The sequence below is a fragment of the Harpia harpyja genome, chromosome 12, assembly GCF_026419915.1.
Source record: "Harpia harpyja isolate bHarHar1 chromosome 12, bHarHar1 primary haplotype, whole genome shotgun sequence".
NCBI lineage: Eukaryota > Metazoa > Chordata > Aves > Accipitriformes > Accipitridae > Harpia > Harpia harpyja.
Genome location: NC_068951.1, coordinates 30,551,769 through 30,571,289, shown reverse-complemented (window position 1 = coordinate 30,571,289; position 19,521 = coordinate 30,551,769). Strand labels below are relative to the sequence as shown.

General features: G+C 36.6%; 1 protein-coding gene across 4 annotated transcripts in view; it reads right to left on the bottom strand.

The window, feature by feature from the left end:
- ATP13A3 (ATPase 13A3) overlaps window positions 1-19,521 on the bottom strand; it is a 61,130-nt gene that overhangs the window by 27,446 nt on the left and 14,163 nt on the right. For all 4 annotated transcript variants that reach the window (XM_052805148.1, XM_052805147.1, XM_052805150.1 and 1 more), the window contains 8 exons: window positions 11,346-11,439; window positions 9,194-9,367; window positions 8,232-8,402; window positions 7,840-7,910; window positions 4,129-4,209; window positions 2,225-2,294; window positions 1,226-1,360; window positions 358-430 (listed from right to left, as the gene is read on the bottom strand). In XM_052805148.1, the coding sequence (XP_052661108.1) occupies window positions 358-430; window positions 1,226-1,360; window positions 2,225-2,294; window positions 4,129-4,209; window positions 7,840-7,910; window positions 8,232-8,402; window positions 9,194-9,367; window positions 11,346-11,439 (869 nt within the window). The remainder of the gene's footprint in view (window positions 1-357; window positions 431-1,225; window positions 1,361-2,224; window positions 2,295-4,128; window positions 4,210-7,839; window positions 7,911-8,231; window positions 8,403-9,193; window positions 9,368-11,345; window positions 11,440-19,521) is intronic.

Sequence of the window (19,521 nt, the reverse complement as noted above, 5' to 3'; positions counted from 1 at the left end):
CCCCTGCTGGGTAATAAATTGTAATGGAAACCCAACACATGCATGTCTGGAAGCCAAAAAAGAAACTACAATGACAGTTACATATGTGGAGTAGTAGATAATGAGAAACAGGAATAAGACAAGCACATAATCTAGGAAAAAAACTGATACTCGCTAAAAACAACATCTAGAAGGGTAATCCTGAACAGATTATTATCCTATCTAAATTCCACTTTGCAACCTCTTTTTCCCATGCAATTCTGCAAAGAAATGGAAGCATTTCAAGGTGATCAAAGAAAGAACAGATGCACACAAACTTTACACTCACACTTAATGAACAATTTAAACTCAACCTTCCAAACCGCCTGTGAAATTTACCTTGGTTTCCTCTGCAGACAGAAACCCTGACAATGCTGTGAGCTGCTACCATGTCATGTAACATAACATATTGCTGCAAAGGGGAGAAAACAGTTCATTATTTAAAAGCACAGGTTGTCTTCTTCTAAATGCACGCTCTATCTCTACAAGTAGAAGTGATGAGATTCTTTACTAACATTCTTTTACAACAAAATGTTACTCAAAACATTCTCTTGAACATAGCTGAGGAAACCTATGGGCAAATAAAGCTAGAGTGCATCAACCTGTATAGGTTCCTACTTTTAACGGCATTCTGGAAGCAAATACACACGCCACACAAAATGTTATAAAAATGTTTGGTCATTAACATACGTAAGTAAAAACTGCAGTAGTTGTATGAACTTGGATTAAGGTAAGGTGGGGGGGGTGTTTCTGGTCTGAATTCAGAGATTGCAATTTAAGGATAACTACTACTTTGATTTGAATCAGCTACAGCTAAGTCTACAGAGAAAAATGCATTGCCAATTTAACAATCCACACGTTTGGCTGGTGCTCAATTCCGTTGGACTGTTTCAAACAGAAGGAAACAACGGAATCACTACTGTCAATAAAACTTGGTACATAAACCTGTGTCCAGGTTTTATTTAAGTGAGGTAGTGTTTCTGTTATCTGAGGTCAACCTACCGATTCAACAGCATGGAAAGTCAACAGAGAAGGGTCTCAAAGGGAATTGTAAATCCAAATTCTTTCAGCTCAAAGAGGGAAAACCCATAGCAATATTCTACCTGTATACCTCTGAAAAATTCTTAAAGATTTGTACGCAATTTCACATCAAAATAAACCAATCAGTAAAAAGCTGAAAAGATGCATCTTTTTTCTTTGAACTTACCTTTCTAATGGTGTAGAGTGAGCTAACAATGGATATTACAGACATGATCACAATTGCTAATGCATAGTAGTGATATTCATCAGTGATCCACAATATCACACTGAACAACTGAAAAATGTAAAAAGGGTTGAGAACCTAGAAGAGTGACAGAACATTAAAGTTACACCAAAAGGTCACATGCATTCTCTGTCAGAAGAGAGTCAGAATCATCCTCCTCCTCCATGGAGGAGATAAACCTTTCTGTTCTTTATACGTGATTTTTGTCTGTTTTGCCAAACCAATCCCTCTTTTTCACCACTTCCTCAACCCCTCAAAAGCACAGTTCTCACTAAAATAATACATGAATACATTTAAGTCTGTGTGCATTTTCCCCCTATACCTCAAAGCAAAATAATAGGAACATCTGATGCACCTTAAGTTACAATTCTTAAATTCATTTGGATGTTATTATCCATTTCTTATTAATAAATTCAATGACACCTCAAGTTCTTACTCTGTTAGTTCAGGTTGGAGAGTTTCTTTGTTCAAAAGTTTGTCATGCATTATTATAGCACATGGATAACAACTCAATTATTCAAATCCACCTGATACAAGGAAAATTGAACAAATCCAACAAAAGTATATGCAAGAACACATTTGATTTGATGCGTATGTTGTAATGTATAATCCCTGGGCTGATAATGGAGAGCACAATCAGTTGTTTTATGTTTGAAATTAACAAGAAATAAGATGAACATCCTCTCAAAGAATTCTGACACATTTTCTAACATCCTCGCTAAGGCACCAGGTTGTGAACTCTGAAGAGCTTACAGCTAAGGCCTCTTAAGTTTGGAGAGCTCAAAAATAAAGGTCCATATCATTTTGCTTTACAGTGCTGGGCTCTGGGGGAAGGTTTCTGTTTTACGTTGTTATTTGAAGATCAGTCCAATAATCATTATACTTGAAGTAACTTTTAATGATATACGGTTTTTTTTCAATTTGTTAAAGAAAAGATCTTACCTCCTTAATCAGAAGCTTAAAAATGGAAGGCACTTTCACAGCAATTTCATTTACTCCATAGAATGCTTTTCTGCATTAAAAAAATAAAAATATCAAAAGACAGTTAAAATTTTTATTAGAAATCTTATTCACTTCAAAGTAATTCCATTAATATGAGAACGTATAAAATATTACTTAATCTGTGGCCCCTTTTATTTATCACATTGTTTCAAAAGCTGTTCATCAAAAAAACATTCACCCAGCGAGATGTTCCAATACAAAGATAATTATTTAATACTTCAATTTAAACTGTAACTTAATTTTTAGGTTCTTTCATAATCAGATTTCCCTGTAAACTGTGTATAGGTCCATGTTATTAAACATGTCATTCTGAAAGCCAATATGGGGTTCTCATTAACTTAAGCTCAAACAAGTGTTAACTCCTACCCTGCAGTAAGACACTGTCTTCATGGTCCTCTATCTTGGTTTTATTCTTAGCATGAAGAAAGGCAAATCATGAAAGCAGAGACAAGAAACTAAGCACTGATGGGATCTGAGCTGGTTAAATTACATTGACATGAAGAAGCCCTTATAGGATGGTCTTAAGAAAAAGGCTTTTACCGTAGGAAGAGACACAAATTGACAGAAAATGGAACTATGAACAAGCAGGTGCTTCCATATTTTGAACTCTAACAACATCTCATTTGCAAAAAACCAGCCAGGAACGCAACAGAACCCAAACTAGAATAGTTTGGGTAGTGTATCAATAAGTTAAACGCTAATAATTAAGTACATATCCACATTTTCACAATATATATTCCAGCTTGCTCTTCACATTTGAGAACGAAGAAATCCCTGAACTATGTACCATTAAAGTTATATTTTAAAGGTTCTTTTCTAGACTAAGTTATTCTCTACCTACATACTTCAGCTGTGTCCCTTGACAGGCATATTTACACCATTAGTCTAAAATAGCATGTTAAAAAATTATTCCCCCCCCCCCCCCCCCCCCCCAGTTATTTCTTGTCAACCAGAATTAAAAGAAAAAGTAGGGAATGCATTTAGCCCCAGACAAACCAGAGACAGATCCATGCAAGCTATGGGACACATCTGTGATACTAACTAAGCTTTTAAAATGAAAGCCAAAGTCCTGAGACCTGGGAATTTTCAGCCTGATCTTCCTAAAATAAGAAATCAGTTACAGTTTAGGCCAGGTTTGCTGCTTCCTGGCATCCAAAGTTCCTTATTAGCCATCTAGCACACTATCCCCTCTCACAATGACCGCTAGCCAAGGATAGTAGAGAAAACAAGCAGCAGCAGAGCGATCTCCCTCAGCATTCCCTTCAAGACTTCAACAATCTGCAGCTTGAGACAAATGAGCATCTTTCCAGCTAAAGAACTTCTGATGGACTTTTCCACTGGGAATCAGTCTATTTGCCTCTGAACCCACACACGCCCTTCAACAATGACAGTATGTTATGCTAACATTTATGTCACTTAAAGGCGAGTTATGTGGAAAAAATAACTACTTTGTTTTACATCAACTGCCAAATTTCACTGTATACCTGCCAACGTGGTTGAAAACATAAGTGCTTGCTATTCTTTTTGTACACTCATTGTATTTCAAAATGTTAAGTAGTAAATACAATTTCAGAAATATATTCTGAATTCCTTTAAGCAATGGTTCCAATTCCCATGGTCTGTGTAGTCTGAGAAAAGTAAGTCAACACAATATCAGAGTCTAGTTCCTACTCAATGTATAGGTAAGAAAAACAAGAATTTTATACATCTAACAGCCGCCTTTGAAGGAAATGTAAGAGCCTGTCTGTAAACACAAATCACTCAGTTGTCTTCTAGTTTTGTCAACACTGTGAGCACAGGTAATGGAACAAAAACAATTCTTCCCTGAAATACTGTAGTATTACCTGTAATCATGCATTCCCTTTGTCAGTCCCGTGCTGTGTTCGTTATGAATTGAAGAACAGAATGTAGATTCATCTAGACCTCTAAGTAAAGGAAAAAGTCAATGAGTTATTTAACAAACCTGATATTTAAAATGAAGTATGCAGTAATTCAAAAGAGCTAGGTCTCTGCCAAGAGTTACACTGTATTATAAAAGAACAAAGTCTATGGATTAATGTTTTTCCAGCTATTTTTGTCACAACTGCAGATACCAGTGAGATGTTAAAAGCAGTCCTCTTGTTGACACATCTTACTCTGTAAGATAGTCATATCTATTTCAATCAAAATGAAGTTACACTTCAAAAATGAAGTAAAATACTAGCATAACTAGTATTCAAAGGCCTCTAAAAAGAAAAAGTGAGCAAGTTTTATAAAACGTATGAAATCAATACAGATTAATATTCCTTCAAATTATCTTTATTTGCCTCTCAGTAGTAATGGAAGCATTTTTAAAAAATTATTAATCAATTTATCAGATAAATCGATACTGAAGCTATTTTGCAGCATCTTACTATCAAAATTTTATCCATGACTAGGTAAAGTACAGTCTACATTTTAAACACTTACTTTTTCTATGCTGTGAAAGCAAATGCTATAATTTAGAAGATCTGCAGATAAGCAAGCACACCTGAAACATCATTATGTTTACAGCTATGGGATCATTTCAACTACCAAACTCATTAAATCAGACGTACCATGCCCAATATCCAGGCATTTTCTCATGAACATACTTTGGATGCACAGGAAAATATCATTACCTTCCAAGAGGCTTTCACAGATGACATGACAAAACCAGCACTATTCAACACAAGTCTTTTTTATATTGGACATCTATTAAGTTATCTACTAAAAAGGATTCAGAGTTGTCCCAGTGAAGAAAAAACTCTTTATTGTGCATATATAGTAAAAATTATTTCCATTCTCTAGAACACAGGGAAAGCTTTGAAAATCCACACTATTGCAAAGGCTAGGACCATGTTTCCAGCAACTTCTCCTAAGAGAAGGTAAAAATGTTAATGTGTTAATCTGGCCATAAGTTTACAAAAGTGTCCCTACAATTTTTCAAGTTCAAGGATTTTAAAATAACAATTTTTAGATTAATAAATACACAATTCTCTGTTAATAACTGTGCCTTTCCTCCCATTCTATCCCAAATGATTCAATTTTTCTTTTCCTGCATAAAAAGGAATATAACAGTGGGTTTAAGAAGGATCCCTAAAACTAAGTGCTTTATATGCAAATATGCATACCTATGTGTGTAATGTCCATGCAAAGACAAAGCTTCTAGCAGGATGTTATCTGCTTTTTACAGTACTGTTACAGTACTGAATTCCCAGGGCATTTAAAAAAAATCCCTGTGTGCACAGTTTATTACATAAAGCACTCATCAACTCACTCTGAGATTCAGTTGACACTAGCTAAAACAAAACAGACATATGAGGTCAAAGTTGCATCCTCTTTGGCTATGTGACCAAGTCTGATTTAGTTTAAGAACAATTACACTTGCATTTCCTGTGTTTAAAACAGTGATCTTAACATTATTTTTAAAAGAACAATGATATGAAACTCAAGCTCTCATAACCAAATCAGTTGCCCAAGAAATGTTAATTTGCTTCCCTTCTGTATTGTGCTAAGTCTTTAATTATGTGATCAAACTGTTCTGTCTCTGGATACTTGCATAAGTCACTGTACAGAGTGAATCTGCCTTCATGATGCAGTATTGTGCTTAGATCACAACTACAAATGTGTTGCTTGCCTTGGGGATTTTACTATAAAGCCCTCAGTCTCATATACCATCTCTTTACAAATATTAACTTAATTCTCTACTATGTTATTAGGTAATACCGATTTCTGTTTTTTACATAAACTGAAGAGCAGATTAAAAGTACCTCGATGAAGGACAAATTAAGACTTCTTTTCAGAATATTTATCATAAGTTCAGCTATTATTTTGCAGGTGGTATCTAGTACTTCACTACATGATCATACCTCATTCACTTCAAATAAAAGTTATAGCAAACTCTCATTCTTATTTGACCTTGTGCAAAAGTGACTTAGTACTCTACCAGGATCAGGTATGTCTCAGATCCAGCTGTTTCTCCTCTTTATTATCCAACTGCTAAAAAATGATGACCAGCTCAGCTACAGTACCTGACTAAATAAGTGGTCAGGCTCAGTCACTGCTAATACATCAAACAAATGAAAGTTTAGCATATCAGCAAGAATGTGATTGAATAAATGCTCACATAACTTCACAGGCATATCTGAGATTTTTCCAGGGCTTATAAATTGGCTGAGTTATCACAAGAACATCAAAAGGCACAGTCAAACAGCCAACAAATGCCAAGTTTCAAGTCACTGCTTTAATTCTACGGAACAACATTTTTTTCTAAACACGTGGAGTCATATGATTTTTTTCCCATATCTGTTCTTAGCATAAAAGTATAGTTTTGAGGGTTTTTAATCTCATCTGTGAGAAATATGCCCTTTGAGCAGTTTAAATTAGCAACACTATAGGCATGAAAACAGGACCCTGTAATGCAAAATGACAAGCGTCACTACCTGCACCACTGTAATTCATGGGAGGCTTAACATAAAAAAATGCATACAAAGCTTTAATTATTTACACATGAACTGGGACACTTCCATCCTCCCAGAGGAAGAGTGCTCAGTTTTGTAACTCCTTGTATTATGATCATTTCTTTAAATTGTTGTCATCGCTGATAACTTTCCATACTATTATCACACACTTTTTTCAAAAAAGTAAGAAACATTTGCAGAGTATGTTTCTTCTTACAGAAATTTTGGCTATTTTTCTTTCCTTGAGTCCCTGGTCAGTATTTTTTTCTATATGTAGTGCTTGGACTTTTCCACACGATGGTTCAATGCAGTGAACATTGATTTAAGTTAAAAAGAGGTTGTATTTCTGATCCAAACTTCTTATTTTAACAAGCAGTTGTCAAAAACAGAGAAACCTGCGTTCATTTAACTTGTTAGCACTATGCTAAGGCCTTATCAGTAGCATCAGATAAAAGAACTTTCTTCTTCAACCCTAACGTCATGCAACAGTGCTGCTGGATAAAAGAAAATACAGCACATCACGTTCGGTGAGCGCAGCTAGTACTGCCCACTAAAAGATGTTTTCTATCAATACAGGAGACCTGTTTTTGTTACTAGAGAGTAATAAAAGAGGGATCAAATTCAGCTCAACTGGACTAGAATGTAGCAGCAGACCTACACACAAAGGTGAGCAACAAGATATTCGGTGAATTCCCCTCTTCCTACATACTCCTTTTGGGTCTAACTCAGCAGCAATGCAAAAAATATAAGTTATTCCATCAGAAGGAAAGTTTTTAAGAGTTTATAGAGGGAGAGCTACTGTCTATAAACAGGTGCTTCGATTCTCAAATAACACTCTGAGAACAGGCAAAAAGCCTGCAAAGGCATGCAGCCTGTCACCCTATACGAATCGTGCTTGATAAAGGTAGATTAAACAAATACCTTCCTTCCAAAGTCACACCAAGTTAAAATCTCACTATGCTTCAAACAAAGACTCAATGAGCTAAAACAGCTGGTCAGAATATGATACCAATTTTCACCATGTTCTTAGGCACGCTGTTGTATTTAAAAAAAAATGCAGTTGAAGCACAACACAAAAGAAAAAAGTATTCTTACCGTACAACATCAAAACTTTGAACCGAATCATTCCAGAAATACTTCACGCTGTGATGTGTGAAATAACGAATCTGAAAGGGCAACAGACAGATATTAAACTAGCACCGCTTAACTCCTCTCTTCTGACTGACTTTATTCTGAACAGCAGTAGAAAGTGGATTTAGAAAAACTTCACTGAAAAATGAGTAGTTTTCTTTTCAAAATAATCTTTCAAGGATTCCACAATTTCCAGTAACAGGTTATTGAGCAAAAGATTTGTGCTCCACCCAAAGAATGAGTTAGCCTTTTAGACAAAAGTAGCAGCTCATGTGTACTGTATTGTGTGTGTTTACTCTAGATACTACTTGAGATACTTTGAAAATTACCAAGCGTAGTATTGCAGGTTTACTTACAGGCAAATATTTTTTCAAATCATTTTTATTCTCTTCTGCAGCAGATTCACAGAAATGAACAGCATGGCCATTTGAAACCTTGTGTATAATAGGGTTAGGATTCTGTAAAGAATTGGCTCCCAAAGAAGGCATAAGGCGAACCTTTGCACAAAACCATATCTTGAATTCATCCTTAAAAAGAGGGGAAAAAACGAGTTGGTTGAAACATCATTTAAACAGCATTTTACTACAATATCTGTAGCAAAATGTGTCAACAACAGATGACAGCTTAGCAGAGCCATACATAACTACAGAAGATATCCCCAAGTTAATATCAGCTACCTTAAGAATACATTTTCCTTCCACAATTCTAAAAGCATGTTTTTTGCTGAAAGATTTATTTTTTTTTTTTTAGCAATGAGTCTTGGTACTTGAATTTTGACATCTTCAGCCCTTCACAATTTAAAATAGTTGTTCTGTAGTAGGAGGAACTACACAATTCCTATGCATTCAGCTGCACCCACCCTGCAACTTCAAATAACTGAGGACTTAACACAAGATCATAACCGGCAATTGTGGAGGAAGAAAAATCACTTGAAATCAAACCACACTTGGGTCTGCAGTTACGCCTTAATTCAACAGATCTATCTTTCCTGAACAAGGGAGGGAAAACCTGAAAACCATGTTATCAGGTTATATGAACAAGGTATCTGTTCTGTAACTTTTGATGACAACAGCAATCATGTATTTAATTCTTAAAATCAAAAGCAAAGACTTTCTTTTTGCTATGTCCTCTGCAAGCAGCTGTCAGTCTTCCCATATGGGCAGCAAAGCTATATACAGTACCAAGGAGCACAGTTCTGCAGCGCTGTAAAACAAAATCATGTCTACATTGCAGGCAAGGATTTGTATACTTTAGCAAGCAGCAAGAGGGATGCAAAACAACTGTAAACTGGGAGAAGCACGCCCTCCTATAGACTTACAGTTGTTCTCAGCAGAACCACTTCACAGTCTTTAAGCGTAGTCCTTTTGCATGTTGCTTTCACACGCCACTGAGGCATCCAGTAGAGGAGGAGGAGAAGAAAGCCACCAGAACAGATCACTCCTACAGTAACTAGCACCAACTTCCAACGACACAGATCATAACCATAGATCTCCTGCATGGAAACAGAGAAACAACAAACAATGACCCTCTTTAATTGCTCTGGCTTGGGAAGCCAACATTAATTTTTCATAAGTGCGGTATTTAAAGCGAATCAAATTTCAAAGCCATTTTCTCCTTTTTCTTTTCTGGGGGAAGGAAAGATGTAAAAAACTTAATACATGATGGGGAGGCAACAAAAAGGAGGACTGTTTTGCTCAGTCAGAAATATAAACATCAGTAAAAGCCTCAGAAAGGCAGAGCATACGCATCATTTACAACATTTCATTACAGGACCTGACTCCTCTCTGCATTGCTCCCTAAGGACTTAGGTTGCAACACAACCTACCTTAACTCTCAGTGAATGACCAAATTTTTGACGACGACCATGACCCAGCACAAGTCAACTAAGCAGTTAGAAGTAAAAGCATATTTGGTTTAATCAAATGCTGATTTTACCACATTAGCTAGTATACATAGTTTTGAATAGTAGCACAGCATTAGTTTTTGTTGCTATCATACATAGTTTTTGTTGCCAGCAGAATTTCATACTTTCTAAACGAGCATGAAAATATATTCATCAAACACTACTTTTTAGTACAGAAACTGGCTTATTTTGCCTGCCATTTAAGAAGAAATGCTACTGTGAAACATCAGAAGCTGCAAGCTGCACTGTCAAAGGTTCTGTAAATTGCACCAGCTGGAAAAATTCTCTTCTCCCATTAAAAAACCCACAAAGTATTAAGTTTGCCTTGGTCAAAGGCAAGTACCAACTTAACCTGATGACAGCCAGGAACAGAAAATAATTCAGTGACTTACTAGAAGCTGTGTTACATTCCCGAGTTTCACATTACATCATTAGATTATATTTCCTGCTGCAAAAGGGCAATGAAGTTTCCCATTGAGTCCCACCCACATTGTTCATATTGACACCAACTTGTTGCAAATTTTTTTGTACTTTTCATTAAACGGTATTAGAAATTGTTTAAACTCCTTCCCTAAGAAAAGGCTTTTCAACAAGTTCCTTTTGCAGCCTTCTCAGCTGACAAAAATCAGAGACAAAACCCATTCTCTGTTACCCCCAAAACACTAGAGTCAGTATTCACTCCTTACCAATAAAAACAGGTGGGTGAAAGATAGTGGGAGAGGTTAATGCTTCTTTTGGGGCAAAACAAAATTATTTCTTCTGAAAAGCATTTAGTTTAGTGATCAGACCATAAGCATCTCAGTTTCATTTTTTGTTTTATGGTGTATTTGCCTACTCTTCATATTAGAACTGGTCTAGTGAAGAGCAGCTTTTCCTAGCAGCGTGCACAAAGAAAGAACAAGGACTTCAATTCACAGGAAACTACCATTTTTTAAAACAAAAATCCCTATATATCCCAAATATTTTCTGCTATCTCTAAAATGGGATAGAAATTTAAAGATCAGCTGCCACTATTTTCCTGTCAAAACTAACTGCTGCATCTTCCAGGAGAAATAATAAGAGATATCATTGCTCTAGTAGGAAGCAAAGTTTATGTGCTACCAAATACCCATAAAACTGCTTGCCATGCTTTAGGGAGTGGGTCTTATCTGCATAAATATGAATATGCAAGATTATGCAGAGTACAGTCAGATTATGGAGCATTAACCTGTTTTAAATGACAAGAAAAAAACCTCCAAGATTTGGAGAAAAAAAAAAAAAAAACAATACTTTGCTTCCATTTTCCTTTAAAAAAAAATGGTAAGTACCAAAATCTTTTATCATTGGACTGCTGACCTCAATGTAGCCAACCCAGAACCTTTGCAAAGGCTTTCAACAAAAACACTCCCTATCTCAAGACTACAGTTCTTAATACCAAAAAAAGATTATCAGGGATAACCATATAAAATTGCTTAACTCATTTAAACTGAGACAGTCCACTTCCTAATGTAATATGCCCCATTTAGAGAGAAAGCCATGAAAATGTGTTTCTTTCCCTGTATAAAAACACATGAACAGAATTAATTACCATCTCATCCTCCTCTGCTTTATTGACAAATTTCTTTTCTTCTTTCTCCATGTTTAGTACGATATGGAACTTCTCGACTTGAGATATGGAAGACCTTTAACAACAAAATAATTAAAAATTGAAGCAACATTACTGATTTTATACTGAAGTATTAGGTTGTTTTATTTTCTGTAAGTGCATACACATAAAACACACTGACAACATATTAATATATATCTTAAATTTGCACTGTTACTAGTTTCCAGTAGTAATGACCCAAGGAGCTCTAGTAAAGCTTTAAGATTGAACACTGGATGAATACAAGTGAAATACTGCAGAAACAGCAGGCTTTGAAGGGGGAAAAGAGCTTGTACCAATTTAACTTGGTTACATTGTACACGCAGCAAGCAGTTTTTGGTACATTCTACAAACTTCAGGATGGAAACCTAAATTAAACCTGTAAAAAAAAAAAAAGCCTTCAAGTAGGTCAAGATTACACGTTTCTATCATTCTGTACTGTAATAACTCCAGTAAGATGCCTTCAGAAGCCAGGCTATCATCCACAAGGAAAGGCATTGTACCCCAAGATGTGCATGTCTCATCTGAGAAGAAAAACAAGTACGTGCTAAAAAAAGGTTTGTATTTCTAAATCACGACATGCTTAATGGTCAGTTAGTCTTTTCCCTTCTTTCCAATTTTTTTACCATCCAATTTGTATCAATGGGTTCATTTCTTATTGTAAATTCTTCTGGTTGCAAATCTTGAGGGGAGCTTTGAGTATAGATTATGATCACAAGTTTCACGAATAGGGAAGGGCATGAAAAAATATGAAGTGACTGAGATGAACATATTGCACACAGATCCTTATTCCAATAGGGAAGAACTACAAACAAAAGGCTACAACATACTATGAGGCTCATCAGAAGTTTCAACATCACAAAGAAAATCAAATTCAAAAAGCTAAATTTTTGAAATTAAAACTGAATCCATTTGGGCACCCCTGAACCTGTTAATTGTATACAATTTGTAATTAATGCACCTGTATTATATTTCCACAGGACCACCCTACCATAGTTAAAACCACTGAATAGCCAGTGCTCACCTGCCAAGGCATGGATTAACTATCATTCTCTACACTGACAATGTACAACCTTTGTTTTCATTTACTGCACACATAAATCTCTCTGAAGACACCACTTACTACCATAGCATATAAGCAGTCCTCAAGTATTAAGGATTCACTGTCATAGCACACATAGTTACTGTAATTGTCATTTTTCAGACAGAAGGCTGTTACCAAAAAAAAAAAAAAAAAATCAAGGTGAAAGCCAGGTGAAAGCCATCCACTTAACTTCATCTCAGCTGTCCATTGAAGGCTAGGATGCCACTATTCAAAATACTTAGTATTAGGTAGCATTATGACAAAAGCACAACCGTTACCAAGTTCTTTGCTGTCATTAACTCCCCAACATTTTCACAAATCAAATCACCAGACTTCAAGTCAGATCCCCTCAAAGCCAGCCCCTGGATCCATGCACTTACATTGAGCAGCAATGCCAACTTCAAAAAGTCCTTCCTCCCAATTCCTGCAGTTTATCAACATCATCACATCCTCACGTGTTTTCTGCAAGCTACCACCTCCTTTCCAATTAAGCCAACAAATGAAGGAGGAACCTAACACAAAAGGTTTCTGTTGCTGCCCAAATCTGGGTCTCCTCAGAAATCTACCCCCACTGCTGAACAAGGTCCTAGTGGGATAAACACACAATCGAAGCAAAGAACTGCATCACAACACAGGGCTCGGTTACAGGTGAAAAACAACTCACCACTTCATAAATTGAATGCTTGATACAGTTTGTATTTTGTTCTGTATGGAAGGAAGCAAATTTGATAACAACTGTCATCTTTGATAGAAACACCAGCTCACATGCTCCTTGCTTTGTTAAACTGAAAATTTTCTATTACTATCCAATACTGAACTATGAATACCTTCCTTACTGCAGATTAATTTGGAAATCAAGCCAAAAGATGTGCACCACTGATACTTCCTTATCTGTTGCACAAATCATGCAAGTTCCAAAACACTTTTTTGTTTAAATTGCCACTCTTCTTTTTATCCTGGGAAAGATACATATATGCAACCAGTTAAAATCTGTCCTAAATCTACACAGGATTGCTAAGAAAGCTCCTGAGAACAATCTTTGAATTAATAACATCAAACAACTTTCTGTACACTATACAAATCACATTTTCAATCAAGAAGTCATGCAGCCAGTAAAAGTTTTGTGTATTTACAGAATTATACTTCTAATAGAGTTCACAGCTCCATGACAGAATTACTAGATTTATCATACTTGAACTAGTCTGTTAAACAAACATGCATTTCCCCACTATAGTGTACTGCAACATCAAAAAAAGTGCCTGCAGGCAAAACTCCAATCTTGATGAACATATCTAGCAACAACTATACTTGATACAGGAAAGCATCAGGCAGCAAAATAAATGCAAACAGCTTCAACATCAATAAATTTCAACTGAGATTTCCATATGGCCAATGCATCAGAACAGGCACCTTATGGGACACCACAACAGCATGAGAGAAGTGCAATTGCCTTAATTTAGGGCTGTTCGACAGCCAGGAAGAAGCATCAAGTTGTCGGTCTGAAGAAGCATGAAGGGAAATCTCAGCACTGAGAGCACCAGCAATAACAGCTGGGTAGAATCACACAAGGAGTACATGAGAAGCATTAGGAGGCTATTTTTGACTCACATCATTAGCTCCATCTGCATTATTTTATACATTTACTGAGCGACCTTCAACTAACACACACATTCTCAATATTTCACATACTGCCTGTAATTCTCCGTATTAAACTCAAATTCAAATCTCTAAACTTAGAAAACATTAGAGATCTTTTCTTAGTTGCTGGGTCATGAAAATCATTACTATTCAGCAACAAAGAACAGCACTCTTTCTCCAATCTTATCCCTTTTCACACATCATCAGCCCAAGCTCATCATCAAGAGTTCAAATGCATAACTGCTTTGGGTTTGTTTCTCACTGCCCTGCTGAAAGTTGGGGTTGAACACCACCAGCATGGGCTCCACACGGTTGCCCTCTTTGGAGGTGACTTCAGGCTGCTGGGTCAGACTGAAGAAAGAAGTAGCAGCATCTCACCAATTCAGAAGAGACTTTAGCAATCTGCACTTGATCTTTACTTCTTTCTATAATATGGTGGGAAATTTTCATTTCAATAATGAAATGAACATTTCAATTCAATAAACATTTCAATACTTAATTAAATATTTAATTAAATAAATATAAGCCCCAGACTTCTCAGACTACAAGAGAATACAACATTTTACTAGTACTAGAATTGAAGTGAGGTTGAAATTCACTCACAAGAAGCAATGTGGACTCAGCCTCTCTCCGGCACAGATTCCTTGGAGTAAACAGCTAGACAAGTCCTCTCCCCCTTTAACAAACTGAAAATAGCATCCAAAAAGCACTATTTGTTCTTTTTAAAGAAAGGGGCCAAAAACAATGGAAATGGTGAAAATTACTGTCACTCCACTTACATAATTTTTACTCATTGAGCTACTATTGTATAGCTAAGCATATTCTAGAGTCAGAAAAGTAGGAAGTATCAAAAAGGTCTGTAAAAGAAATGCTGTTTGCCACTGAGACTAAGAGAATGAAATCATTTGCAACATTTTAGAACATAGGTCTAAATTTAACAAATGTTATAGCATCAGCTGAACAGTGTCTGAACTGTACTTCTAAGAGCATACATTTGAATCACAATCTGCAACTTTGTAAAAAAAAGCATATCAAAATTAAGTTAAACTGCATTTGCTATTTGCCTCTGTCCTGAATAGTATATAGTTGAGTAGGGCAGCACTTGCAGCTTCAGATTTAAGTCGATATTATTTTGGAACTAAAGTAGATCACAAATTGGATCACTGAAGAAATTACAGCAGTATACAGACCTTAAAACTACATGCATCCCCCACAGTGAAAATGTTGCACCTTTTCTGAATTATCTGAATTACACCAATATCTATTTTTTGATCTATCCTGACTAAAAAACCAGGATACCAAGCAGTTCTACCAAAATATTTATAGGCAATAAACATTTGTAGCAACAGTATAAAAGGTGCAAGTGAACTCATGGCATATTTATTAAGGTAAATGTCGTTAAAAAATACAGTAAGTCTCAATCAGTATGCCTGAAGAATTCTGCAAGCCACACTTTTGAAGGACTACTAGCATATCTGAAGTCAGTTTTCCAATAGCTGGCATAATTAACAAACTACTTCAGTACAAATTTTACCCTTCAAGTTGGGTTTGGGGGTTGGGAAGCAGAGAACTTCCCTCTGTTCTCCTCAACATTTGTCCCAAGTCCATAATCCTTAAATACTAATTCTGCTTTAGCATACATACATTGTTGCCAGCAGTTTATTCTTCCAGTTTTCCAGTTTAACTGCAAGTTTCATAATTTCAAGAGAAAAATTCCACGGTCTGTAAAGACTACAGCTACAAAAGAAGAAACTTTTGAGGTTTCCTGCAGTCACTGGGTAATTTAAATACCAAGTTTCTCAGATGAAAATACAATTTTGACAGCTTAAGTCTTTAGTAAAAATCCATGTATGGATATGCATTAAAAAATTATCAAGTTGTTACATATGCTTATGCTGCCATCATTCGTCTACTTAAAATATGCAAGTAAATAAACTTATAAACTTCTATCTTAAACATTCCCTATTTTATTCTTTTCAGATATTCATAAAAATCCTGAGGTAACTAAAAGAGTTTCTCTTACCAACAAGCAGTCCAGCAGCTGTCCTCTGCACTTGCTTTTGTTATCATGAGTTAGTGAGGCAGTTCTTAATAACTGAGACCCTATCTACAAGGGAAGTCCTGACAAATGAACTATTTTGTCTAAAATCTAAAAAAAGTCTCCAAGGGCTTTTCAAACTGTTATCAAAAGATTAACATATCAAAGAAAATTTGGCACTGCTTGGAATGCCTTTTTTTTTTTTTTCCCTCTTCCCTCCAGTGTGGCCGAACAATTGCAAGACTGTGGCCGGGCTGGCGCGGAGGCTGCGCTTCCAGGCATCAGCCGCCCGGTCCAGCTCCTTCTATTCAAACCACAAATGCCTCACCAGGAGCCTGCAGACAGTTTCAGGTCTATGCACAAGTCCTGATACTATCTGCCCAGCTAAAAGCATATAGGCTTCTGACCAAACCCTTCCTTGTATTTACAGCTGTTCTGAGTGAAGACAACATTCATTTTGAGGAGCTAATCGATGATAAAGGCGGCAGTTAAGAAATACACACATTTCTCACTCTCAGCATTTTACAGTTTATGACAGAGCACAATGAAGCAATCACATACACCATATTAGATGACCTTTAGAGATCAAGTGCAACAAAGCTAAAAAAGGGAATTTGGTCACTATCTGAATGTTGTAGAAACGAGTTAATTTTCTGTACAAGACAAGGATCAACCAGCACTGCTTTGGTAAGAACATAAAGAGCACATGAAAAGCTAGCAAGGCAGACAGGAAAAGCAAGAGACATGCATAAGAACAGCCAAGTTTAAAAACCACCTATGTGCAAAGATTAATATGAGTCAATTTTCCTCAGTTCCCTATGTAACCACGGTCATTAAATAAACCAAGCACCATAAACTTCTACAGGAAGAGAATTAAGATCAAAAAAACCTGACTGACCTGTCTAGAAAAAGATCATGGTATAGATCAAACACGAAATCATATTCCTGAAATCTGATCTAGTGTCTTACTAAGTGACCCGTCTGGCCCTCCTGGGTCCAAAAGGAACCATTATAGTATCTTTAAGGGCTACTGAAAGACTAAAAATCCTTTTCCAGAACTTATTTACAATACATCCTCCATTAAGAAACACTTCACAGCTCTGGAGTTGCAAATTAAGTTTCTAAGTAGCTTGATGTCATTACAAGTCTTTCAGATTACTGAATTTAAAAACATCTTGGAACAGTCATTCTTAACTGCAGATAGTGCCTGTTCCATAGCAGACAGACATCATCTTCAACTGTAACCTGACTAGCTGTCAAAACACAGTAAAACCCTGTTTTGTTTGAAACTAGAAAGCCAAACATTATTTCAGTCACTCAGAAATTAAACATTTCTGCACTTCAGAGCCATACTTCCAACCCTTTACCACAAGAAGGAATCAACCTCAGGAGGTAACAGACCTTAGAAAGGCAATGTTTACCACCAGGGCTTATTCTTGTTCCAGCAACACACGATGCCCACACATTGAGAGCAGTTACCAAACAGTCCATTTTTTCCACGCCTTATGACAAAGGTTTTCGGCATTCATGCAATGGACCTACAGGAGGTAAGCAATTACTTTACATATACAAAACACCAACTAATGCTCAATCTCTGCCTTACTGGCAGTTATGAAATTAAAAATTGAAGAAGTACTCAAACTAGAAGAGCAATAACAGGCCAGGAAGAAGTATGAATGTATCTTCTGAGAACACATTCAGTTTCACAATACCATCTGATTTCTTAGCAAAGATGAAAACACAGCCTGGGCTGTATTTGACCATTAGCAGAAGAGGACGGCAGTTAATTTTACAAAGCGATTGACAGAGAAAAAGTGCATTCTTTTGCCCTGCCATAGAAGCCAGCTTTCCACATCACCCTGCGAAGGCTGTGTATCAGGTGCTGCACGGGAACACTTGGCACATCCAAGGAGATGGTACTTTGGAAGACAGTTCTGCACTCGTACCTCAGGCCAAACGCCAAAAGATGCTCTGAATATTAACTGTTCTTCAAAATTTTACGGTTTTAATATGCCCATACGCATATAAAACAAAGTACCTCTTATCTAACTACTAACAGTAAAAAACAATGAAAACGCCTCTTCAAAATTATTCCAGAAAGATTAAGAACTTTCTTCTCCCCAGACCACAGAAACATTTCTCAGCAGAAAAAAAAAACAAAAAAACCCTGTTCTTGACCCAAGATCTCCTTTGCCATCCTGCTAATGAGACTTTCTAGTCTACACAGGAGTTGACAGCACTGACCATGCGAAGTTGCATTCAATACATCGCTTTCAATGCATGTGTAATATTTAGCCTGATGTCAGAATTGCCAGCAGCCAAGGAAAAAAGTTCTAGGTATAGCTTAAGAGATCACGCTCTAGAAGAAGCACACTTATAAATGGAGCTATAAAAATAGAAGGAAAAGTCTTATCAGCTATTACTACTTGAGCTTGCAGCTCCTGCCCATGCCAACTGCCAATGAGTTCCACATACAATACCTGAAACACTGAGTCTAAAACACTGACTTCATTTAAAACGTACTGTACCAATAAATAAATGGACAAGGACACAAGGCTAAGAAGATGTAAGGATCAGAAGAAAAAAAAATAAAGGTAAAAAAACATTTGGGACCACATTCTTCTCAAACTGTATCACAACATGCTGCACACGTTAAAAATCAATCACAAAAAAAAAAAGCAAACTTGAACAGAACATTTCAAGTTTTCAAGAGCTGAAACCAAAGCTTCTGCCCACAGGGTCTTGGACATAAGTCCCATATTTACTTTCCAGTCCTTCTCCTTTACATAAGGGATCCTATTTCAGCATCTATTAAAATAATGTACTATTTCTTAAAATTTCTCCACTGGCTGCTTTCAAAACGGATCGGCAGAACCTGCAGCCACTCAAAATGAAAAAAGGACTATTTTTAAAAAGATTTGCAATTAAAAAAGCTAGGAATCCATTTTAAAGGCTATAAGAACACCCTGCTAAAATCCACATTATGACATCTGGTCTCCAAACAGTCTGTTATCAGAATTCATCACCCCTCATAAGTCTCAGTACCTCCTCAAAGGAAAGAGTTTCCAAAGTTCCTTTTTATGGATTCTCACAGTCTTCAAGGAACTTCTGCACACAAGTGTGCCTGCACGCAGCATTTTTGCTTCTCTGATGTGCACCACTGTTGCAGTGACAACTTCCACTTAATATCTAGGACCACAGACACAATTTGGGGCAGGTGGGATTACGCTACACCCTGGACTCAGAGGGTTCCATCCATCTGAGCTGCATCATAATGCTAGAGACTTTTCGCACCAGCTGGCAAACCTGACACCATGTGCAAGAGCCTGTCTTTGCCTGCCCCCAAAACATAAAAGCCA